The sequence below is a fragment of the Prionailurus bengalensis genome, chromosome E1 (genome assembly GCF_016509475.1).
Source record: "Prionailurus bengalensis isolate Pbe53 chromosome E1, Fcat_Pben_1.1_paternal_pri, whole genome shotgun sequence".
NCBI lineage: Eukaryota > Metazoa > Chordata > Mammalia > Carnivora > Felidae > Prionailurus > Prionailurus bengalensis.
The window spans coordinates 52,852,194-52,878,436 of NC_057347.1; the positions used below are offsets into that span (position 1 = coordinate 52,852,194).

General features: G+C 52.1%; 1 protein-coding gene across 2 annotated transcripts in view; it reads right to left on the minus strand.

Annotated features, from left to right (window-relative positions):
* Window positions 1-26,243, minus strand: part of SLC39A11 (solute carrier family 39 member 11) — a 342,686-nt gene that overhangs the window by 2,316 nt on the left and 314,127 nt on the right. For both annotated transcript variants that reach the window (XM_043585143.1, XM_043585144.1), the window contains exons 8-9: window positions 3,586-3,684; window positions 457-615 (exon numbers count right to left, since the gene is read on the minus strand). In XM_043585143.1, coding sequence (XP_043441078.1) covers window positions 457-615; window positions 3,586-3,684 — 258 coding nt within the window. The remainder of the gene's footprint in view (window positions 1-456; window positions 616-3,585; window positions 3,685-26,243) is intronic.

The following is a 26,243-nucleotide window of genomic DNA, read 5'->3' on the forward strand; positions in this document are numbered from 1 at the left end:
GTAAATAAATAAAACAAAGAAAGGAAGCACCCCCCCCCCTCCCCCTTCCCGGACACCTGGCCTATAGCTACATAATAAGAACATGGATGGATAGCTTTGGCTCTCAGAGCTCACCTCTCCCGAGATTCTAGCCCTAGAAAAATCGAGAAAGAGAAGGGTGGGGAGAGAAAGGGACAATATGCAAAAGCTAATCGTCTGTGTCATGGGGGTGGGGAGGTAGAGTGTCTGTATGCCATTACCTGGTGTCACCTGGGCCATCCCCACCCACCTGCCCCTTACTCCTCTCTCTAGTTTCGGAAAACACAGTTGAGAAGGGAGTGGGGACGATCTCGGGAAGCGGCAGAAAGGGGTGGGAGCAAAGAAAGGAGCAGCAAGTGAGGAAAGGCAAGATCTGTATGCCGGGCCCCGGGCTTGGGAAACAGACGAGCACGAATGGGGGAGGGGATGCTCTTCAACCTGATCTGAGCCTCGGGGATGATGTCGTCCATGACCACATAGACCATGGCGCCAGCAGCAAAGGCCAGGGCGTAGGGCAGGAGCGGCTCAGCCAGCACCACGGCAAAGGCACCAAAGACCCCTGCCAGGGGCTCCACCATGCCGCTTAGCTGCCCGTACCTGAGGAGAGACCAGAGACAAGTGCCACCATGAGGAAAGTCAAGCAGACAGCAGCGCGCTCAGGCACTCTGTGCTCAGACTGCTGACTCAGCCCCAGAAAACGGATGCATTTCATTCCACGTCATATCCGTGCACAGCGTGCAAATCACTGTGTTTTTTAGCCACCTCCTTCTTCCCTGACCTCCTCTAACACAGTAGGCTCCCCCCCGCCCCGGGTTTCTGGTAGAGTTTTAAGGTTTCCACACTGTCTGTCTTCCATAATAGCATTATTGAGATATAATTCACATACCATATGGCACACCCATTTAATGTGTTCAGTCCAGTGGTTTTAGTATCGTCACAAGGTTGTGCAACCATCACCCCTATCTAGTTCCAGAACATTCTCATCACCACAAAAGGAAACCCCACACCCATCAGCGGCCACTCCCCACCCCTCCCTCCCCCAGCTCCTGGCAACCACTGATCTGCTTTTTGTCTCGATGGATTTGCCTACTCTGGATATTTCGTATAAATGGACTCAAGCAATATGTGGTCCTTTTTACTAGCTTATTTCATCTCACATAATGTTTTCAAGGTGCATCCATGTCATAACACGTATCATTCCTTTCTTTTACGACTGAGCAATAACCATTGGACAGATCCACCACGTGCTTGCTAACCATTGGTCAGCTGACGTCTACCTTGTCTCTTGACCGAGAGGACACTGATTAGGAGTGGTAGAGACACTTCCCTAGCATAGTTGTGCCTGGTGTGTTTGGGTCACAACTGTACCCCCTTCTGAAGGAGCTGCACCCATGCATCTCTACTGAAGATGTGGACCTACCTGGCTAGATGTATACTGACGGCCTGTCCCCACTACCCCCATCCTGAATTAAGCTGAGATTTCTTCTTTAAAAAAAAAAAAAATCCCTCGGTTGGCGGTGGGGGGGGGGGGGGGCGGGCCTGGGCAGCTCAGTGGATTAAGAGTCCAATTTCAGCTCAGGTCATGATCTCACAGTCTGTGAGTTCAAGCCCCGCATCAGGCTCTGTGCTGACAGCTCAGAGCCTGGAGCCTGGTTCCGATTCTGTGTCTTCCTCTCTCTCTCTGCCCCTGCCCTGCTCGCACTCTGTCTTTGTCTCTGACTCTTTCAAAAATAAATAAACATTAAATTTTTTTTTTTTTTAAGTCCCTGGGGCACCTGGGTGGCTCAGTCGGTTAAGCGTCCAACTCTTCATCTCAGCTCAGGTCATGACCTTATGGTTCATGGGATCGAGCCCCGTGGTGGGTTCTGCCTGAAATTCTCTCCCTCTCCCTCTCTCTTTGCCCCTCCTCCACTTGTGCACACGCACACTCTCTTTCACAATAAAAAATATAAATAATTCCCTTTATTCGAGCTAGTGAGAGTGGGTCTCTGTTGCTTGAAATCATATGAGCCCTGAGTAAAACAGTAGCCCAGGTGAGCGCTGAGAACGCGGAGAGCAGATGAGCTGGCACCTGCTCCCCATAGCGGAGCAAAAGTCACCACCTGCAAAAGTCACCTGACATGGGTGGGACACCACTAGACAAGGGAGCTGGGATATCTTTCCCACTATCCCTTGCTGTGGGCATTTGGCAAGATATACTGCCTGTGAGCCTCAATCTCTCCATCTGTAAATGGGGGCAAGAAACCCAGAGGTGCACTGGGGCACTTCCCCACCCAGCGTGCCTCCCCAGTGACAGGACAGGCCTGTGAACTCCACCCCCGCCCTGCGCCCCCCCCCCCCCCCGCTTCTCTGCTTCTCCCTGGCCAGGGGCAGACAGTGGGCATGGGGGAAACATTGTCTGCGCTGCAGAACCCTGTAAGGGGCCACCGCTGCCTGACCTGTGCCCCATGCACGGGTCGGCCGACTTTGTAGCTCTGTGCTGCGGGTACAATTCCTGGCTTGGCTTTGTCACTTGGGGAAAAAGTGAGTTGGACGTCAGGCCCCGACTGGAGCAAGAAGAAAAAAAGTTTAAGCTCAGGGTCCCTCACCTCCTGTCCAGGGTGCCCCTCCCATATGAAAAAAAGCAGTCACAGCTACTGGGCTCCCAGAACTCACATTTGAATCAAATCTCTAAGGCCATCACGCCCTGCCCGCACCTAGGTCTCTATTCCGTAGACTCCGGCAATGGAGAAAGAGACAGGAGGGGGGAAATAAGATAATTTAAGTATGTGTAAGAACTTGTAAGTCATAAGGCCCCATAAAGTGGAAGGCATTTTTAAATTGTTGTTATTAGCAGTCTTTTTAAATGCCCTCACCATACATTCTAGAGCAGTGATTGCTTTAACAGAGAAGTATTCTGAGGCTCAGAGTCCTGAGTTGAGGGACAGAAGATTAAACTTCTGGTCTTGGAGTCACCACCACTGAAACCAGTCACCTGACATTCTAGGCCACAGTTCTCTCCTCTGAAAACTGAGGACTCACCTTATGTGTCACTGAGAAGGTAAAATTAAGGAAGAGACTAGAAAGGCCTCTGGAGCCCATGAAAACACAAAGTCTGAGTACAGTAGGGCATCATTTCCTATGGACACGATCCTGGCCTTCACAGTGACAAGGATTGTGACAGGGGCTAGTGTGTGACTCTTGGAGACGGGCTGTGGTCAGATGGGCCTCAGCAAAGGCATGTGATATTTAGGGAAGACATTGGTTTACTTCCTACTGGAGGGGAAAGAGCCCTAACACTGAATGGGCATGGCGTGGCTACAATGGAAACATTTTGAAAGAAGAAACCTGGCGATTTGAGCTGGTTTATGTAAAGGCTGAAGGTCAAGAGATGAGTTTCTTGAGCTTCCTCCCACCCTTGAGGGCTGAGGACTCAAACAGACTGTTGGCGTTTGACCAGAAGCTCCAGAGACACTTCCGGGATGGAAGAGATGGTTCTTGAAGAAAGAAGCCCATACAGAGGACTGCTCTGACTTTACGTCAGACACGACCCTGGCCTCTGACAGCTGACACTCTCGGAGCACTTACCAGAAGGCTCTCCAGGGGGAGAAGCCAGCCCCTCGCAGGGGGAGGCTGACAGCGAGGCCCTCCGGGAAATTCTGGATCCCGATTCCAATGGCTAAATTCCTGAAAGACCAAGAAGACACATGGAGGCAACCGTCTAGAACTGAGCACCCACACACGCAGGATCCCCTCGCCTAGCCCCAATGATGCCCTTTGGTGTCAGAGATCCAGGTGAGACCTGTGCCAGGTGGAGGAAAGAGCAAGGTTAGGGCATAGGTGCAGGTGCAGGACGCAAGGAGAAAGGGCTGATACAGACCGTCCACCCCTTGGTGCTGCTCCTGGTCCCCAGGGACACTGGATCTTTATGGCGCTACAGTAAGCAGAGAGCATGCTGGCTGGACATTAGGACGACCCGCGCTCTGCCACTCAGCCGTATAACTTTGTGCAAATCCTTTGACTTTGTACGTCTCAGAGCCTTATGAATACCACAGACGGGCTTGCGTGGGGATGGTAACATCTCCTACGAAGGATGGCCGACTGCCGTGTGGCCCAATGACCTCATGCCTGTACAGTTCCCAGCACATGTGAGGTGCTCAGTACCTTTGGGTCTCCATTCCCTTCTGGCTTGGAGACAGATACATCGCATTTTACTGAGAGGCAACCTCGGAAATGGGGCGGGGAGGTGCCGAATAGAATCCAACAGGTCTCCTGGGCTTGGCTTCCGCGCCGACTCTCTGCGGGTCCGGCACTGGCACCACGCTTCTTTGGGCCCCTGTGGTGCTCACTGAGATCCTCTCTCCTCTGCTCCTGTGGGACACGTGGCGGCAGGGGGGAGGGGCTATGCTGTGGTCACTGGTCAGGCTCAGGGGCAAACTGTCCTGCTATCTGCGGAGGGTGAAAAAATGCTGGCCTTGGGGGCTGGGCTTGGGATCAGGGTCAAGAGTCTCACTTCTCAGGGTGCCTGGGTGGCTCAGTCAGCTAAGCATCTGACTCGGTTTCAGCGCAGGTCATGATCTCACAGTTCGTGAGTTTGAGCCCCGCATCAGGCTTGTGTTGACAGGGTAGAGACTGCTTGGGATTCTCTCTGCCCTCTCCCACAGAAAAGAAAGAAAGAAAGAAAGAAAGAAAGAAAGAAAGAAAGAAAGAAAGAAAGAAAGAAAGAGAAAGAGAGAGAAGGAGGGAGGGAAGGAGAGAGAAAGAAAGAAAGAAAGAAAGAAAGAAAGAAAGAAAGAAAGAAAGAAAGAAAAAAGAAGGAAGAAAGGAAGAGAGAGGGAGGGAGGGAGGGAGAAAGAAAGAAAGAAAGAAAGAAAGAAAGAAAGAAAGAAAAGGAGGAAGAAAGGAAGAGAGAGAGGGAGGGAGGGAGAAAGAAAGACAGAAGAAAGAAAAAAGAAGAAAGAAAGAAGAAAGAAGGAAGGAAAGAAAGAAAGAAGAAAAAAGAAAGAAAGAAAGAAAGAAAGAAAGAAAGAAAGAGAAAGAAAGAAAAAAGAAAAGAAAAGAAGGAAGAAAGGAAGAGAGGGAGGGAGGGAGGGAGAAAGAAAGAAAGACAGAAGAAAGAAAAAAGAAAGAAGAAAGAAGGAAGGAAAGAAAGAAGAAAGAAAAAAGAAAGAAAGAAAGAAAGAAAGAAAGAAAGAAAGAAAGAAAGAAAAAGAAAGACAAACTTAAAAAAAATAGGAGTCTCACTTCTCACCTCTTGGATCTTGAATCAGGGCAGAGAGCCCTGGGCTCTAGAGGCTTCTGCTATCACTGTCATAGCCCACACTGACCCTGAGCTCCTACTTCAGGAGTAAGGGACATTTAAAATATATTTCTGTGGAAGAAATGAACCTTAAGGTTTCATTTGCCAATATCATCTTGCCAGTATTTCATGAGCCCCTGTCCTGTCTTCTCAAATAGACCCTCAAAGTGGTGGTCCCTTCTTCCCCCCACACTTTTTCAGCATCCCCTCCCCGCCCCCGAATGGATAAGTGAATACAACCAGCTTTCTTGACCTGAATCTAAGGTTTCTTTCAACGAGGAAGGTCAAAGTGTCTGACCAGATCTCGAGTCCCTTGTCTGACGTAGAAACAGCATCGCCTGCCCCCCCACACCCCGCTCACAGGTAGGCACACGACTTACCCCCAGCCTAACCCCAGAGTTGCCAGCCCCATGTCACCAGCAAGTCAGAGGTGGGGCTGCCCGGCCAAAGTCCTCACCATGACGCAGCACTGACTGCATCCATCCGCCAGGCGGGCTGTGGGAGCCTCCTCCACATCCTGTCCAGCAGCCACCATCCTGATAAGCAGCACAGAAACCCCATTCTTCTATCCCTGGCAAGCCACATCACCTCCGCCCTGCCCTGACTCTGACATGGGGCTCCCAGCCCAACCAGGTGCTGCACCCTCTGAGATCTGCCAGGCCGTCCTCAGCAGGGCACCACCTTGCTGGGAGATCACCAGATCTCTCCTGAGTGCTCCTGGGCCCCTTCACCCCCCCTCAAGGGTCGGACCACAGAGTCTCTGCCCTTCCCCTCTTCATACACATCCCTTCCCAACTTGGTTCTGTTCTTCACATGTGTGCACGCACACACACACACACACACACACACACACACACACGCTAGCCCACCGTGTTCCCTGCTCCGCCGTATGCCCTGAATCTGTAAGATGTCAGCTAGGTGGGGGGGACCCCATGGAAGGGCTCAGTCCCCTCCACACCCTCTGTAGTACCACTTCATCATTTGCGTCAGCTCAGGACTGAATTAAAAAATCCAGAGCTCCCAGCCCTGGCCGAAATGCCGATGCCCGGGCCCACCCTCGGAGGCCGCAATTGATCGCTATGGTGTCGGGCTCCAGATTCGCAGACTTGAAGAACGCGCCCACAGTGTTGCGAACCCGTGACCTAAGACATCACCAAAATGGGTGAGGATGAGGCTCGTCGCCACGCCCACCTCCGGCCCAGGAGACCCTTTCCTGCTATCCTGACACTCAGCTGAGAAGTGTCACCGGGGTGGCCCCACGTGGGAGCTGAGGACACCAGCGGCTCCTTGTGAATGCACCAGGTGGCCAGCAGCCTGGATGCTTCCTGTGCATAAAACCTGAACGGGGGAGTCCTGGAGGGGCTCAGAATGGAAGAACAGAGAACAGAAGCATCAAAGTGGAGGGTTGCTGGGGCGACAGGAGTAGCAACAGCAGTGACAGAAGAGAGTGGCTCCCAGGTGCCCAGGGTAAAAGAGCAGAAGGGGAGCAGGGGCTCAGGCTGGCACGGCTGGTCCCTTGGATGGACAAGCTTGGAGCTGCCTTAGCCGTGGGGGCCGAGATCAGCAGGATGGAGCCCCATGAATGAGGGGGAAAGGGCGGTCTGCCAGAAAGGAAGCCCCAGACGCTCACTCCTCTTGCAGCCCTACTGTGCTCTCCCTGGCTCCACGCGAGAGCCTGGGCCCTTCCTGCCGCCTCTCCAGGTAGCGGGGCCTGGGGGGCCATTCCCCCTTCATCCCACTTTGGGCAGGGAAAGCCCAGATGAGAGGGTTCCTTTCCAGGATGGGCTATGAAGGTTCCCAACGGATTTGAAAAGCAAGGGGAGAAACCCAAACCTTGTCCTTCCCAAGACCGTGAGGCTGCCGTGTCCTGTGTTTTGTTCTTCCCAGAGGAAGCACAAAAACCCAGCCACTAATCTGGACTGCAGCAAATTAGCAGCAGGGAGAAGGAGGTGGGGACGAAGGGCTCATTAAGAAAAGAAACCACAGGCTGTCCCCTGACGGCACCCCTTTGTCTCAGGGTCAAGCCAAGCCCCACGGTGACCCGTCATCTGTGTCTGACTGGGACTCGCAAGGGAGGGGAGAGAAGGGCAGGGAAAGGACATCCATGGGGAGATCAGGGGTGGGGAGGAGAGAGTAAGCGGAGGAGGGCCGGGGCCTGTCAGGTGCAACGCTGGCCGTCCAGGCTGCTGTCAGAAGGGCCTTCCTTGCCGTTATCTTCCTGAGAGGTGAGCGACAGGAAGAAAGGCCATCCCCGTGGGCAGCTGTTTCTGCTTCTTCTTAGAAGCCCGATCCCATTGCCCCCGACCCCAGGCCTGCCTTCTCATCTCCTGCGTCCTCCTCCCACTCAGCCCCCAGAGTAAAAGCCAGAGAACACTTGGCTGCAGAGGCCCTTGGAGGTCCCTTGTCCAACACCTTCATGGTTAAGGGAGAAACCAAGGCACAGAGAGGTGGCGTGACAGATAGTAGGTTTGCCTGACAGACCCGGTGGGACCCCCCCAGGTGCACCACTGTGACCCAGCGCAAGCTATAGGAAACTCGGCCTTTGCTTTTCCACAAAAGGGGCATAAATGCCCCATTTTCGGGGTTCTTCTGTGGACGATCGCTGTGAAGTGCCAATCACAGCACACAGCCCAGAGCTGGGGCTCCTCGAACGGTCCTACTGTTCAAATTGCCCGAGGTTCCCGAACAAGGCGGCATTCGGGCTCTGCTGCTCCCCAGCGCCTGGTGACCTTCCCAGCCTCACGTGAAACTTCTTCTCGGGCTCATGCTCCTCAACCGTCTTGATTCTGTGACCTCCTGGTCGGAACCAAGGCCAGAAATAGCAACTGACGGCCAGCAGGGAGCCCCCTTTCAAGGGCGCCTCCAGAATCCACCACTGCGCGCTGGCCATGTGTGAGAGCTCAGGTCACATACGAAGAAAGATGGTAGGAAGGGCCCCCCTCGATCTTCAAGGAGTCTGCAATCAAAGAGAGGGCAAAACACCTGCCTACAAAGGACAGGACGGCACGGCACTGGCTCAAAGCCGGAAGAGCAGCGCAAAGTGTGAGGGGAGGACGATTCCCGCAGACGAAGATGATCCGAGACAGAAGGTGACATTCAAGACGGACTTTGAAGGACAGGGATCCTTTTAATCAACAGAGAGAGATGGGGAGACGCGTGTCCCAAGGGAAGACGGAACTGAGCAAGCGTAGGAGTGAGGTGGTAGGCCAGGGTCATCCAGGCTTTCTTTTCTCACCCCTTCCCCAGTTCAAAGCCTACACACACACATACACACACACACACACACACACACACACACACACACACACACGCGGGCATGCGGGCGCTGGCGTCCTAGACACCCATCTTATACCGTTCCTGCGCACAAGAAAGCGTCACAGTCTGCTGACTCTGCTCAGTGCTGAGTGCTCAGTGCCCCGGCCCAGCTGCACCCCAGTCTTCCCAAGGCCAGGTGTGGAGTTGCGCCCCAGGGGCCTCCAGCCCACCTTTGGAGGCGTTCCCTCGAAACTCGTGTATCGGTGGTCTCCACTCAAACCTGCCGCTTAGCTATCTCAGGCCTTGAACGTGGGGAAAGTTTTCAGCAAGGGCAGCAGCACTAAGCACAGGGCGCACATTCCCCATGGCAACAGCCCAGCCCCGAAATCAGCTCGCGTCTCCTCTCCGCTTACCATGCCCATCACGGGAGCCTAAGGTCCCCTGGCTGGAATAAACTGCCATTTATGGAAGGTGATAAAATGGGAGGCGTGGTTGCGGGTGTTTTATTACGCGTAGCAACACAATTAACCTTAACTACCTTGTTAAGTGTTTTCTACCCTTCCTATCCCCATTGTATAGACGGGGAAACTGATGCACGAGCGGCCATCCCCAAGGTCACCCGGCCACGAAGTCACAGTGGTCACATACTTCGGGTCCTCTGAGCCTCACGCAGACCCATCACACCATCTTGGAGAGAGAGGGTCAGTCACCTGGGCTCACGTCCTCAGCAGACGAGCAGGTGATGCCGTATGCCCACTCAGTGGTGATCTGCGATTTGGGGCGATCTGGAGGCAAGGACACCAGACCTGATGGAAGAGGTGTTAACCAGAGACCCCCAGAGTTAACGGGGTTGGGACGTCTCATCCACGGCACGGCTTCTTAACCTCGCCACTACGGACATGTTAGGCCAGGTCACTCACTCTTTGCTGTGGGGTCTGTCCTGGGCATGGTGGGAGGTTTAACTGCATCTCCGGCCTCTTCCCACTAGATTCCAGCCGTACCCTCCCAGTCCTGACAACCAAAAATGTCTCCAGACTCTGCAGAACGTCTTCTGGGGGGGGGGGGCGCTGAGTGGTCCCTGCTTGACAACCACTGCTTAGGTTTCTTCCTCAGCAAGTGTCTGAACGTCAGAAAACATTGCTCAGACCAAGCAAAGGACAACATCCGACCCCATCCACGTTATTTGAGAAATTTCTTGGTTCAGTGGAGTTGAGTCTTTCAGGGAACTTAGCTGTGGCGGGACAGACTCCTGGGATTCAAGGTAGAAGTCACACTGGGCAATGATGGGGCCTCTGCTCCTGCATTCCTAAGGCAGTAGCTTTGGGGCCTCGGAGTCGCACAATCGTGGACCTGCCGTGCGCGTCGTGTGCTCTGTGACCGGCACCCTTTTGGAGTTGTGCGACGGGGCATTCCTGCTGGAACCCCACGCGCAGATTATTGTTCCGTGGCGGGTTTAGGGCTGGGGTTGGAGGCGAGGGGTCCCCGGGGAGGTGGGAGGGAGCGTCACGGGTTCCTCTGGGAGTTGGCAGGTACGAGGGCAGCCTGCTCTCCGGGCTATGATCTCTGCGCTGCTGGTTATGAAAGAACAGCATATGCCTGACAAGCCCCGCTTCACCCGGGCTCTTGCAGATCCTCCCCTGTGCCGTGAGCGTGTGTGTTCTTGCGTGGCAGGCCCTCACACACCGTGTTGATTGTTATCGTCCTGCCCTGAAAGGCCTGACTGTTCAGGCTCGGCGGTGACATCACCAGCTTCCCACTCGGGCTGCCGGCTGAGGTGTTTGATGAGCCTGCAGATGGGTAGGGGCTGGAGGCTCCCCGCGGGGCTGCTGGGCCCTACCCGCTCCGTGGAGCTGGTTTAGCACGAAAGGGATCTTCCCCACCCCCTTCTTACAGTTTTGGGAGGCTTTATTGCCACAGGCTGGAAAGCCGGGATGACCCATCCTTTCCCTTGAAGTCTGCCGACCTTCGCAGAGAGGGCGGGGAAGAGCCCCAGGAAGCAAGCCACAAGGCAGGGAGGCGTACAGGGGTGACTCGGGCCACCACTGCGCACCTCTCCTTGCAGGAAAGCAGAGAAGCCTCCCAGATTCGGGGGGGTGGGGGGAGGCGGGGAATCTCTCGCTCCCCCAGGGACACCCCGGGGATCTTCACCTGCCACGTCTCCTGGCAAATAAATCAGCTCTATGCACAGGCCAGGTGCAAGGCTGCCTCGTGAGACTTAAAAAGCACCTGGGGCTATGTACCCAAGAGTAATGTGCTTACGTATTCATAAAAAGGCTACTAGGTTCTATCAGTAACAGCCCCAAACCGAAAACTCAGCAAACGCCCATCAAAGACTGAGCGAATAAAGAAACAGCGTTCCGGTCACACCGTGCAATGGCATACAGCAACGAGAATGAATGACCTATAACTACGTGCAACAGTATGACGCATCTCAGAGGCAAAATTTTGAGTGAGAAAAAAAGAGAAAAACTAGATACAAATCGTGAATGTTGTGTGCTTCTAATCCCATAGAGTCCCCAAACAGACAAAGCCCAGCTATGCCTTCTCTCACCTACTAATTGATAGGAGGTGTCAGAGGCCAATAGCAACAACTTATTGGTGGGTTCTCCTTTAAAGTAATTGATTTTTTAAAACAGTGCATTTGGGGGCGCCTGAGCTGCTCAGCTGGTTGAACTTCCGACTCTTGATTTCGGCTCAGGTCTTGATCCCTGGGTCGTGCGATCGAGCCGTGCATCGGGCTCTGCACTGAGCATGGAGACTGCTTGAGATTCTCTCTCTCTCTCTCTCTCTCTCTCTCTCTCTCTCTCTCTCACTCTGACCCTCTCCCTTTCGTGCTCTCTAAAAAATAAAAATAAAATCCATTTTAAAAAAAAAGACCAGTGCATTTTAGTAGAGAATGTAGATGCTCTCAAGGTAGGAATTCAGGTCCCGGGTGGGGACAAGAAAACTCCTCATTGCCTTTTTTATTTTAAGCTTACTTATTTATTTTGAGAGAGACTGAGAGGGAGGCAGAAGGAGAGGGAGAGAGAGAATCCCAAGCTGGCTCCACACCATTAGCGTGGAGCCTGCCGTGGGGCTCAAACTCATGGAACCGTGAGAACATGACCTGAGCCAAAACCAAGAGTCGGGTGCTTAACTGACTGAGCCACCCAGATGTCCCCCCCACACTCACTGCCTTTTAATAAAGACAATTTATTGCAGCTGAATGTACATGCAGAGAAGAGCACATACGATAAGTGTTCTGCTTGATGAATTTTCAGAAACTTGATGGTCATCACGAACTCCCCACCCAGATGAAGAAACAGAACATGATGAGCACCCCAGGAGCCTCCAACCCCGGGCTCCCTGCTCCCCCTGCTCCGGCCCCATGAGGAGCCACTGTCTTCACTTCCAATGGCTCAGCCTAGTCATGCCTGCTTGGGGACATTCTGTGAATAGTTTAGGTGGCCCTACAAGACCCCGCTGGAGGATCCTGGGAGGGTTATGGGTGATGAACACTTTGCAAACTTGGCATGAAGCTGGCTTCCCCGGGGCCATAGGTTTGGAGCTTGGTGCAAGGCCTTTCCTAGAACACCCGAGTTTATCCCCCTGCCATGATTCACCCCATTTTCTTATCCATCTGCAGGATCAGCATTGGAGGGGAGGGAGTGCCACAAAAACATTTTGTTCTCCAGCATGAAAAATACCATTACAAACCATTAAAAAATTTTCCAGCACTTTAGTAGTTTCTTCTAAAGAGCTTTAAGTGCCTTTATGAACATGTATTCTTTCTTTCACTTGAGAAGTAGAAGTTTATTTTCCATTTTGTAGACAGTAATAACCAAGGTCCCACAAAGGGCGAACGATAAACCGAAGAACACAGCGCGGGCCACAGCAATAAGGCAAACGGTGCTGGGTTCCAAGCCTTTCCCATAAGCCATCTCTTCATATAAAACCACAGAAAGCAGGGAGAAAAAGTGGCCAGTGATGGCTTCAGGGAACGAAGACCACAAACCTTGATGTCATTCTCGGCTACTCTCACTCCTCACCCATAACCCGATAGAGAAACCTGTAGATCTATCCTCCAAGCCTATGTGGATCCAGGCACTTCCTCCCTCCTCCACGGCTGCACCCAGGTGGGAACTGCCACCATCTCCTGCGTGGTTTACGGTGGCAGTGTTCTAACTGGTCCCCTTGCTTCTCTCCCTACCCCTCCAGTCTGTTCTCGCCACACCTACTACACCTGCTTACGCTGCTCCTTGGCTCAAAATTGCTGTGGCTACCCAGTTCACCCAGAGGCAGCACCCAAGCCCTTCTCCTAGCTTGCCGTGACCTACATGTCCCCACCCTTTGTCTTCTCTCTGACCTCCTCTATTCTTCTTCCCTGGCTCTTTCTACTCTATCTGTTCAGCCTTTCTCTCTGCTCTTCTCTCTCTGCCCTTCTCTCTCTCCAGCTTTGGGCATTTCTACTGGAATATTCCTCCTTGGGTATCTGTGGCTCACTTCTTCACCTCTTTCCAGACTGGGCTATATGACTTCTCCAAGGCTTAGGTCACAAAAGACTTTGTGGCTTTCATCTGTCTCTCTCGATCACTAGCTCTGGGGGAAGCCAGCTGCCATGTCGTAGGACCCTCAAGCAGCCACATGGAGGCACGCATGTGACAAGGGGGCCTCCAGCCAGCAGCCATGTGGTCTGCCATCTTGGAAGCAGGTCCTCCAGCCCAGTCCAGCCTTCAGATGAGAGCAGCCCCAGCTGACTTCCTGATTGCAATCTCAAGAGGGACACGGAGCAGGGACTACTCAGCAAAGCCACTCTCCAATTCCTAACCCACAAAAAAAATGAGCTAATGTTTATTGGTTTGAGCCACCAAACTTTGAGCTATTTTTGTTATTCAGCAGTTGTAAGGTAGTCACCTCCTCAGTGACATCTCCCTCCTCCCCTTATCTAAAATTGCAAACCATCCAGAGCTCTCATTCCCCTTTAAACCTAATTTTCTTCTCTTCTTCCTTCTTTGATAGAAATCTCTACCATCTAACCTACTGTATAATGTACCTTTTTTTCATAGGTGAAAAATGATTCACTCTTTCCCCTGTGTCTGACCCGGCATCGAAACACGCTAGGAATCTCTGTTCACCTAGGTGTCCCGGTGAACACTAGAAGAGTGCCAGGTGCACACGGCCATGAAACAGGCATGCGCAGAGAGACAGGCCGTGAGTTCCATCAAGGCCGAGGTCTCGCCTGCTGCCAGCCGCAGGTAATCAATCAGCAGCGAGCATGTCACAGCTCCCTGGGCCGCGGTGTCCCCAGCTCTAAAGCAAGGAGGCTGAATCGGGCGACCCATAAGCTCTTTTCCAGACCCTAAGCTTTGTAATTCCTACACAAGGGCGGCATTGTGGGTTCTCTGGATTTCAGGGGCTGCAGAGACCGGCCTCCGTGTCTGCCAAAGCCCGTTTTCCCGGCCGTGCACATCTGGAAAGCCAAAAAAACAAAAACCATCGCATTGTGCACATCTGGACAGCATAAACCAATCGCTCCAGGAGGAAACTCCGAACCGGGTGCTCAGCGAAAACCACGGTGCAGGCCAAATGAGAGGGGCTGAAAGGCTCCTTTCTTTTCCACCCGCAAAACAATCTTCTGGGCACGGAACTGGAAGCCCGATGCTCTGTTGCTGAATAACATAAGCTCTCAATAGCCTTCGACTGCCGTCTCGGTCACGTTGCTCTCTCGGCCTGGCTCTTGGCCAATGCAAAACTTAGAGAACAGGCATTTTTCTTCCCCCCACTCCCTTGTTAAGACCAAACGATACCTTCACTTATCCCTGGGGCATGTGGACGGAGTTCAAAGCTGAACACCACCTGCTCCTCCTCCTTCAAGGAGAGTAATTGAACTGCACGCCTAATGCAAACCGAACAGGGAGCTTTGAGCTCTGGTGAGAAATCGTGGGCGATTTGCATGCAGCTATAACCGCAGCTGGGCGGAGAAAGCCGCCTGTCAGTACGCAGTCTGTTGTGGGGCAACCAGCCTGGGCCCCCTGGAACAAAGAGGAATCATACGAGTCTGAGGGGCTACGAACTTCCTACGCTCTCTTCAGCTAGCAAAGACCCACAGTGCAGGGAGTGCAGGAGAGGCGTGCAGGGAAACGTGGGGTTCTACCCACTTCCAACTGCACGGCCGGTGATGTCAATGGCTCGATGGCCAAGACGGCTGGGAGCATGGGAAGCCTCGAGCTGCAACTCAAAGCGTTGCAGTGCACGGGAGTCAGAGTGTCACGCAAACAACATGGGAGGCTTGCAAGGAGTGCACGAGGATGGGTGAAGACGTCGGGGTTAGGGTGTCTGGTCATCCTTCATCGTCCTTCTTTACGGAACTTGAAGGTGCAGGTGAAGAGGCAGGAGCAAGACCCAGGGAGTCATGACCCAAGCCCTGGACCCTCACCCCCGAACAACAGCACCTCCCCAAGCCTCAGAACACTCGACATCCGTGAGACCTCTGTCTTAGGCTCTCCAGCCTCACGGCACTGAAAGCATGTGGCCCATAGATCATAGCCCGCTGCCTCTGAGTGCAGACTCACATGAAGAAAACCAGGCAGGGCGCTCGAAAGAAATCTAACAAGAAAGAACTCTCTTCCTTCCTCGTCCTGGCTAGCTGGGGATGCTGAGCTTTGCTGCTGGGGGACGACTATGTTCCGAGTGCAAGATGCGTGTCCAAGAAGCCCACGCCAGTGAGGTGGGCTGTGGATAATCCTCAGCTGGAAGGTTCTGTGTCTGCTGCTGCGTACATGCTGCTAATGACACCGAGGGGGTGGGCGAAGCAGCCACCCTCGTCAGAGCCGCTTTTGCGAGAAGCGGCAGGTGCCGATCACAGGCCAACGGCGACCACGGCAAGAACAGCAGATCCCGCCTTGCGGCAGATCCAAAGACAAGTGCTGTGGATGAACCAACTCATCTTACTCTGGCACAAGAAACGCCACGAACCCATTTTAGAGATGTAGAAGCTGAGGCTTACAGAGGGTGAAATATCTCTCCCAAACTCACGAGCCCCCAAGTCGCTGAAATTCCAGCTCAGATCTGATTCCAGAGCTTAAGGACTTCACCCACATGTGCTGCCCCCGCCCCCCACTCCTACAGAAACCTTGCAGAGTGAGGGTGGATCTTCCTGTACTCTCAGTTTATGGGGGGGTGGGTAACCTGTGATTAAGGGCAATATTTCACACCACGAAGCTGTCCAGTACCAATCTTCCAATGCAGGGGTTGGAGAGGGGGTGCCTATCACGAACATTGTAAAATACCCCGTTGGTTTCAAATATTAATGTTCTTGGGGCACCTGGGTGGCTCAGTGAGTTAAGCATCTGACTTTGGCTCCGGTCATGATCTCACGGTTCATGAGTTCAAGCCCCGCGTCGGGCTCTGTGCTGACAGCTCAGAGCCTGGAGCCTGCTTCGGATTCTGTCTCCCTCTCTCTCCACCCCTCCCCTGCTTATGCGCTCTCTCTCTCTCTCAAAAATAAATAAACATTAAAAAAAAAAAATAACCGTCCCATGTGAACAGGAGATTATGAAGAAGGTTGCCTTCTCCACTGCTTCCTATCGAAAACAGCCAGTCCAAGAACATCAGTGTCATCCAAGACAGAAAGGCAGGAAACTGCTTTCCATTAAAGGAGATTAAGGAGATGTGACAACCAAATGCAACGCCAAAGCCAACACATAAAATGTCACAGACACATCTATAAAGGACATTTGGGACTGATTACAAAAATTGGAGAGGGTCAGCGTACTAGATAATTTCATTAGACCAGTGTGGAATTTCCTGGGTGGGAAAATCATATTGTGGTTATGTGAGAGAATGTCTTTATTCTTCCTTTTTCCCCTCAAAGTTAAGTAGGTTGCTTTGCTCTGAGACTTCTCAAATAATTTAATATACAAATTTAGTCATTCATCAAATATTTACAGTTTTTTTAAGTAATCTCTACCATCAAAATAGGGCTCAAAACTCACGACCCCAAGATCAAGAGTTGCATGCCCTTCTAACTGAGCCAGCCAGGGGCCCCCCCTCCATTCATCAAATATTTAGAGAGTCTATGTGCCAGGTACTGCATATTATACCTTCTTTATGAATAGTGTTCATTTCCTTTCCTCTATTTTTTAATTTATTTCATTTAAAAACTTTTAAGTGTTTACTTATTTATTTTTGAGAGAGAGAGAGCAAGCAGGGGAGGGGCAGAGAGAGGGAAACAGAATCCCTAGCAGGCTCCTTGCCATCAGCACAGAGCCTGAGGCGGGGCTCAGACCCACAAACCAGGAGATCTTGACCTGAGCCGAAACCAAGAGTCAGACACTTAACCCACTGAGCCACCCAGGCGCCCCTTTTTAACTTTTTTTTAAAGTTTATTTTTACTTATTTTGAGAGAGGGAGAGAGCAAGTGAGGGAGGTACAGAGAGAGAGGGAGACAGAATCCCTAGCAGGTTCTGTACTATCAGCCCAGAGCCTGATGTGGGGCTCAAACTCACAAACCATGAGATCAGGACCTTAGTGGAAATCAAGAGTTGGACACTTAACGAGTGAGCCACCCAGGCGCCCCTCCTCTACTTTTTAAAAATCAGAATGGCCTTATCCTTAAAAGATACAGCTGAAGTACATACAGAAAAAGAGCCCTGCCATGTCAAATGGTTCAGTGGGGAAGAAAGGTACGTGTGTGTGTTTATGTGAGTGTGAATGTTTCTCTATCTATGGAGAGAACAATAGTCTTATACACACACACACACACACACACACACACACACACACACACACAAAGAGCCCCTCCCTCTCCACATACACACAAAGTGAGTCAGTCGTCCACACGCCACTGTGCTTCCCCCCATTGCTACAGCGAGCATGCTCGATGGCCCGCCCTCCTCCCTTGCCTCCATGGCTTCCACATGCTAAGCCACTCTGGGAGGGGTGTCAATGCCGACAGGCTGGGCACCTCCCTAGGAAGCCTGGAAACCTCCCAGAGCACTCAGGTCTCCTCTGACTGCCTTCCCCCAGCCGGGTGTCTCCTGTCTCCTGGAATCCCATCCAGCCAAGGTCTTAAAGGTCGGCCCCCCAGCCTGGTCACTCCCGCCTACCCTCACAATGTGCACCACGATTTCTCACTTTAGATCAACCCACCTTTTTTCCTTCAAATGCCTTTTTTTTTTTTGTAAATAAAATTGTAATACTTTTGTAAGAGGAACCAACTACGACATTATTTGCCTGACACAGAAAGTAACTGTATAAGTGAATGTGTCAAGGGTGTGCCTCGGTGGCTCAGCTGGTGGAGCACCCAACTTCAGCTCAGGTCATGATCTCACAGTTTGGGGGTTCGAGCCCTGCATTGGGCTCTGTGCTGACAGCTCAGAGCCTGGAGCCTGCTTTGGACTCTGTGTCTCCCTCTCTCTTTGCCCCTCTCCTCCCCACTAACACTCTGTCTCTCTCTCTCTCAAAAATAAGATTAAAAAAAAAAAACATTGAAGTGTGCTCTTGGTTTTGGGGGTAGATTCCCGTGATTCATTACTTACATACAACACCCAGTGCTCATCCCAACAAGTGCCCTCCTCAATGCCCATCACCCATTTCCCCCTCCCTCCTGCCCTCCCCCACCCCATCCACCCTCAGTTTGTTCTCTATATTTAAGAGTCTCTTATGGTTTGCTTCCCTCCTTCTCTGTAACTATTCCCCCCCCCCATGGTCTTCTGCTAAGTTTCTCAAGTTCCACATATGAGTGAAAACATGATATCTGTCTTTCTCTGACTGACTTATTTCACTTAGCTTAATACCCTCCAGTTCTATCCATGTTGCTGCAAATGGCAGGATTTCATCCTTTCTCATTGCCAAGTAGTATTCCATGGTGTATATAAACCACATCTTCTTTATCCATTCATCAGTTGATGGACGTTTAGGCTCTTTCCATAACTTGGCTATTGTTGAAAGTGCTGCTATAAACATTGGGGTACAAGTGCCCCTATGCATCAGCATTCCTATATCCCTTGGGTAAATTCCTAGCAGTGCTATTGCTGGGTCATAGGGTAGATCTATTTTTCATTTTTTGAGGAACCTCCACACTGTTTTCCAGAGTGGCTGCACCAGTTTGCATTCCCACCAACAGTGCAAGAGGGTTCAGTCGTACCTACAGATAAGATGTATTGCAGTGAAAAGATACAAAGCAAAATCAGCAAAGGAAAGACATACTTGGGGCAAAATCTGGTGGAAACCAGGCACAAGATTCCAGAAGTTCTGTTTTTTGCTAGCTCACAGGGTGTGCTCAATTCCTCCAGGGGTGAATTTGTGACAATGCACGCAAATTCTTGTCTCCCCAGGGCACCCATTAGAGCCTCCGTGCCCAAAGATTCTACTGGGGGCTGGTCACATAGGCACCCTCCGACTACCACACACCACCACATTCCAGACTCCCGGAAGTGAAGCAGGCGTTCAGCATAAAACAATATGATTTGCACAAACAGTTTAGGCACAGAGAGACACCCTTATCAAGTTTCCAGCCCTGCAAATAGACCTCCCTAAGGAGAGCCGTTTCAAGCCTGCTGTGTTAACTCTTTTTGATACATGGCTACTGATCAGCATGGTGATGAAAGAAGTAGTCAGCGTTCATTGAGCATTTACTTTGTGCCCAGCGTTATGTGCAACACAGCGCTATGTAGCTTCACAGTGAAGCTACAAGGAGAAAGGACAGCACCTCACCAGATGCTCCCCTCAGTGAGGAGAGGGGTAATGCTGAGAATTCAGATCTCCTTTCGGGAAGAGGAGAAGAGGGAGGGGGAATCCCAAATTGCCTGTGTTTATAACCCGAGCTAAGCGTATTTAAGACTAGAGGTGACAGGGCTATCTTTAAATGGCACACGTTTGCCATCCAGGCAAAGGAAGGCTAAGTTCTTGGGCAGTAGTGGTTCTCAAACTTGAGGGTCCATGAGAATCACCTAGAGGGTTTGTTAAAACAGACTGCTGGGTCCACCCAGGGCATCCAGTAGATGGGAGTGGGGCCTGAGAACGTACACTTTTAACAGGTGATGCTGCTGTTGCTGGGGGCCACACTTTGAAAGCTGTTGACACAGAGACATACATTTACCTGTCACCATCAGAACGAATGGGTTTCTGCAGCATAGAGGGAAGAATGGTTTGCCCCAAATGCACGAGCAGCTCTGGGCAATGAGGATGTCATGAATCCACCCTCCCCCGACCCCAGCCCCCGGCGGCCAGCAGCTGGGTGGGGAAGCCGGGCTCAGAAAAGGCTCAGGAGGAGAGGTGGGCTCATCAAAAGCCCCAGCGGGGCCGTCTTGGCAGAGCTCTGGGGAAACAGAACTATTCCAGAGCCTTCCAAGATGCACACACCCACCCTGTCTCAGGCGCCTTTTACCATGCAGGCAGTAGCTGGGATGTCCCAGCTCAAGCCAAGGGCACATCACACCTGTCAGGTCTTGGTGCTGCTGGGGGGGGGGGGGGGGTGGGCGTGAGCTCTGGGCTCCAGTAAAGAAAGGATGCAGGCATCCATAAAAATGACAGTCCCTCCTGTTCCCCCAGACCAAGGGTTTTCAACAGGGGAGGGAGGCTGATGACTCGGCCTCCCAGGGTACATTGTCAACGTCCGGAGACTTGGTGTCGCAGCGGGAGCCGGGCTACTGATATCTAGTGTGGAGAAGCCAGGGATGGTTCTGAACATCCCCCGAGACACAAGCCGGCCCCCGTTACACAGGAGCCTCTGCCTCAGAGTGTCAGTGTTGATGAGAAAGCCCGCTCCACATCCTTGCACAGCAGGCTCAGGATACAGCAGGTGCAGCATCAGTGGGGGCTAGTGATAAGGGGGAAACGAAGCTAGCTAGCGTGTCTCCAATTTCTGGAGTCTTTAGCCATGCTCCCTCGAGGGTGTCTGGGACACAGCGAGCACGGGCAGCGCGTAAGGAGGGAGGGAACAGAGGAGGCCCACAGAGGGCCTGTCCCGCCACCACCAAGGCCATCTCGGAGACAACATCACCACCTACAAGCCTTCGCCCTCGCCACTTAGCCTGACTTCCAAGCTCATTCGGGCTCCTTCTCCCTCCGTGCATCTCAGGGCAGGGACAACCATATCCATCAACTAACATCCCACAAACAGAGGCAGGGAGTCCACATTCCAATGGCATTTTTGGAATACAAAACATTGGGGCGCCTGGGTGGCGCAGTCGGTTAAGCGTCCGACTTCAGCCAGGTCACGATCTCGCGGTCCGTGAGTTCGAGCCTCGCGTCGGGCTCTGGGCTGACGGCTCAGAGCCTGGAGCCTGTTTTCGATTCTGTGTCTCCTCTCTCTCTGCCCCTCCCCCGTTCATGCTCTGTCTCTCTGTGTCCCAAAAAAAAAAAAAAAAAAAAAAAAAAAAAAAGACGTTGGAATACAAAACATTTACACCTTTTTAAAGCTCCCAGCAGGTTTCCCTACAAAGGTCTGCTACAAATGGCGGGTTGGGTGCCCAGCTCAGCTCACAAAAGCCCATTTAACTCATGCATGAGTGGCTTACAAGTATTTGAGTACCTTATGGCTGACGTAAAGCTCGTGGGGGACGGCAGGAACTGAATCACCATTTATAACATGGTTTGTGTTTGGTTCTTTTTTCCCTACGGGAAAAGGCCTTCCCTCGGAACAGTGGGAAGGGAACATGAAAGGACTGAGAAATGAGTAATGAGACAAAATGTGGAGACGGGAGGAATTTGAAACTCCGAGGAGATCATTCCTCAGCCGCTGGGGTCACGATCATGAAGCGATTCAAGGATTAATCAATCCTCAGCCACCACTGAGTTCCTCTTCTCTCTCTCCAGACAAGACAGCCTGATGACTCCAAAGGGCAATAATCCCTGGGGAATTCGTGCTTCCAGCAAGGGCATGGCTGCTGGAACCGAAGAGGGACAGCCAAGACAGGCCATCTGGGTTCTGGAGAGTTTCCTGAGGGAGGCTGGCCAGGCGCAGACATGGAACCCCCGTGGCAGGAAGCTGCAGGTGTTTGTCATGACTGGGGAGTGGGGTGAGCAAGGGGACAATGGCCTGATGTGAGGTGGGCTCGGAGGGCACAGTAAGGATTTTTTTTTTTTTTAATTTTTTTTTCAACGTTTATTTATTTTTGGGACAGAGAGAGACAGAGCATGAACAGGGGAGGGGCAGAGAGAGAAGGAGACACAGAATCGGAAACAGGCTCCAGGCTCTGAGCCATCAGCCCAGAGCCCGATGCGGGGCTCGAACTCACAGACCGCGAGATCGTGACCTGGCTGAAGTCGGACGCTTAACCGACTGCGCCACCCAGGCGCCCCAGGATTTTTTTTTTTAATTGTGGTAAAATTCACATGGAATAAAATTTGCCATCCTGACCATTTTGAAGTGTGGAGTTCAGTGGCATTTAGTACATTCACAATATTGTGCAACGCTCTCCGCTACCTGGTTCCGGAACATTTTCATCACCCCGAAAGGAAACCCTGTATTCATTGGCCGTCATTTTCCATCCCCTTGTCTCCCCAGCCCTGGCAACCAGCTAATCTGCTTTCTGCCTCAGGAGCATATAAAGGGAATCATACAATATGTGACCTTTTGTGACTGGTTCCTTTCACTTAGCACAATGTTCTCAAGGTTCATCCATATCGTATCGTCTATCGGTACTTCATTCTTTTTTTACGGATGAATAATATTCCCCGGTGTGGACAGAACCCGTTTTGTTTATCCATTCATTCACGGATGGGCATTTGGATGGTTCCTACCTGGTGGCTATCATGAGTAGGGTTGCTATGAACATGGGCGTATGAGTTTTTGTTTGAACACCATTTCAATTACGAAGGGCCCGTAACTATGGCTGAGCCACATCGTAAGGATTCGGGGCTTGTCTCGGAGCACCTGCGGGCCACCCAGGTAGGAGCCACATTACTAGAATCGTGTTTGCATGCACTCGCTAAGGCTGGCATGGGCAGAACGTCACAGGGATGCGGGAGTGGCTGGGATGGACGAGAGACCAGATGAGGGTGGCAAGGAGGAAGGAGAGAAGTGGAGAGTCCCACCCTCCACGTATCTTTTGCCCCTGCTGTTCTCCTGGCAGAGCTGTGGACATCTCGTCAGGAGTGAGAAAGCGCCATTTTCCCTGCTGAAATCCCCCCCACTCCACCACAGCCCAATGTGACCGCTGAGCCAACGGCAGAGCCCGTTCCAGGCAAGACAGGCATGTCAGCTGACTGTTAACTTCTTCCCAGCTGAACTGTAAGGAACTCACTGGCCTCCAAGAGCTCTTCCTCATCTCTTTAAGCCAGGAGTGGAGCCCCCATTATGTCTGAGGGAACCTCCACTTCCAGACCGTTGCCTGTACTGGGGCTGTACAGCTGGGCTCTTTGCCTCCGACTGGGAGATGATTTCCACCCTTTAGGAAGCTATTGACTCAAACCGAGCCTCGGCTATCTTCTTATCAGCCCCTTATTTATATAACTGCCTGATTTGTGAGTCAATCTCAAGCACACGGTAAAAGTTCAAATCTGAATAACCTAAGACCTACAGCATTACCTTGAGGCACCCGTTTCTTTGACACAAAAACAAAATGTCAGCAAAGCCAAACCAAATGAAAACTGTCCACTGCCAGAACTCCTAGCCACTCTGCAGGGGACGGGCATCTATGACAGGGACTCTTGCCCACCGTCTTTACAAGGAGCTGTTTCCGTTCCTGGTCTGTACTGGGAGCAGTGAAAGGAAAAGGGTGGGCACCAGACCCTCAGATGGAAAGTCTTCCACGTGGCCAGGTTATTGGTGGATTCCCAAGAAGGCTTTGCTTCCTGCATTTCTTCTGGGTGCCCTCTGCATTCTAATTCACCACAAGCGACCGTTGACAAAAGACCCTCTCTGATCTTCCCATGTAACTAATTCTCCTTAGGTCCTGGTTGGCGGGAAGGAAGGATATGCCGCCGAATGCACAAAACAGACACTCCCGTGGAAGAAAGAAGAAAGCCATCCAGGGCCATGATTGCTTTGGATTTGGTGTTCCGTTTCGTCAAGGCTGATTTGGATAGTGGTGAGGACAGAATCAGGTCAGCAGGGGATTCTGCACCTAGCCCTTGGCCTATAAAAGCTCCTACTGAGAGGCAGAGGGTTGATCTTGCGGCAGGGGTGGGGGAGGATTCCATTTAGGTAAACACATAGCCAGGAAACCAGTGCAGCCAATAGATTTGCCACCAGAGGAAAAGCTCCCAGAGTATCTGTGACTCCATCACTTACATTTTCCTAGAGAAGCCCAAGCCCCAGGATTCCTCTTGGAGATCTGGCAGCTCGGGGCTCTTCCCAGCTTCCTGCCTCACCCTTTTCATTTCAGCACTACCCATCTAAGCTCTGCTGGCAGGGGCCCTATGAGTCCCAGGAGTAGAGCCATCCAAGAGCTTAGCAAATTTCACAATCAGACTTTCGAGGGTAAATATTTATAGTGACTCACAAGAGAGATTTTCTGCTCTAGTTATGGCCCCCAAGGAGCCACAGGGTTATTTCCCGGGGCCTGCTATTAGCTCAAGGTTATCTGCAGGCTGTGTCCAAAAGTGGATTTGTCAGGCTCCCCGGACAGCTCATGAGTCAGAGACTGGGTTCCTTGACCCACTCCCTCCCCTGGGAAGCATCTAGACTTACCACGCCAGAGGTCAGCGGAACGTCAATGGCACCACATCCTGGTAAAGTCAATGGTGCAAGTGTCCGGCTTGTGGTCTGGAGGCTCTGCCCAAGCTCGTGGGACAGGCAGACAATTTACGAGCAAGGTAGCACATCATAAAAAATAAGCAGCATATGCTAAGGAACCGACAAGCCAGGACAGAAGACGTTTCTCTCTGACCAGGGAAGCTGACAGAGCCACCACCCTGGGATGGGGCAGGACAGCACGGCCAGTCCTGACAACAACGGTCAAGGGTAACTCAGAGGACTCTCCTCCAGACCGTACAAAGCTACCGTAAACCTGACTTTTTGCAGCCTGGGCCCCCAGGAGCTGGAACTTCTCATCATGTCTGTGCACAGGCTTGCCGCTGGCCACCTGAGGGCTGTGATGACACATCAAGTTCCTGAACCACCCTGTGGCCTTTGATTCCAGCTGCACTGATGCAGGATGGACCAAGCAATGGCTAGAAGCAGTGCTGAGCGGGGAAAATGCTTCCATTCAATTCTGCTAAACAGATACTCATTTAGCCGGCAAGAACTTAGCAAGCCCTTCCTAGGTGCCTCATTCCTTGTTCTCACAAGAGCAGGGAACAGACAGCAAACACGTAAGCAGACACTTCCACACAGAGGAACTGTGGTCAGGACTGGGAAGGGCATGGCCGTGGGATGCGACGGGGAATTTCAGGGAGGCCCTCACTTAGATAGGGTGCCCAGAGTTGGACTCTGGGAGGAGATGTAATTGAAACTGAGATCTGAAGAAGGAACGGGACGGGACCAGCAGGTTAGAGAGTGAACTTTAGGGAGAATGAATGCTCCATGCAGAGGGCAAGGCAAGAATAAAGGCCTGTCTGTAGGGCAAGATCTTCGTGTGGTCAAGAAATCTGAAGAGGTCCTGTGTGGCTGGAGTCTACTGAGAGACGGGGCGGGACACGGTGGGGGAGTAAACTTGAACTTTATTCCAAATGCAATGAGCCCCAAGAGAATTGATGTCAGGATGGTGGCAAAGGTTAGTTTTCACAACGGGGTTGAACCGGGCCTCTCAGGTGTTTTTGGCTGGCTTCCCTTGTAACACAGCTACAGAGGCGAACTGCTCAGCTGGGGACTGGGACTGACTGAGGAGCACGGGCAACTTTCTGATTTTCAAATAGCCAGATTTCCATCCTCGGCATCAAATCTATCCACAGCTGGACCCCTTGATCCCCACCTGTAGGAATGATTCTCCCCCCAGGGCCATTACTGGTTTACCGCAAGATACATGTGGGAGCCTCTAGTCCAATAATGTGAGATCCAACACCCCTTTGAAGTTCTGCAAATAGGTTATCTGCCTTTAGTCTAAGCCCCTGCAACCCAGCTCCACTGCTGGCATGCTTTACTGCCTGACACTGAGGTCTTTTTGGTGCCTCATTTTATGTGCTCTTTGTCGCCTGCCCCTCCTCCAAGAGCCGAAGCCCCGCTAGACATTGTCCGGTGTCTAGAATCCTGCTATGTGGCAACAAAGCTTCGCAAAGCTGACTATGGTCTGCCCGTACTTTCAAATAATACTTGATCCTGGACCCCACCATCATCACCCTCCACCTGCCTCCAGGACCCCCACGTGATGTGTTACTCTTGGCTGGCTCTTGCTAATAAAGACAGCGCTAGCCTCTCCTGCCCGTGGCCCTCCCCTCCACACCTTGGAGGGCCCTTTCCTCCAAACAATGCCCCGGGTCTGCCTGGCAAGTGGTGCTCCCTCCAAGCATGTGCACCTGGGGGCTTCTGTGCCGAGAGGAGGCCAACCCCCAAGGCCAGGCTTCCGTCCACTTGTTCTCCAGCTGCTGCTGTGAATGCCCGCGCTGGCCCAAGATAGAACCACCCAGGGTGTCCACCTGAGATACTAACCTTCGAGTTTATAAGGGGCTTTCGAAGCAGACTGACAGCCAGCCGATTTCCCTATTTGACAGGCTTGAGTTGTAGTAAAGGAAGTTTACATGACAGTGTCGTTGAGTCAGGGGCGTGATGGGACCAATACAGGCGAGCCGGTCCCTCCGTCTGCTGCTTGCTAGGAAAGGAGTGGCCAAG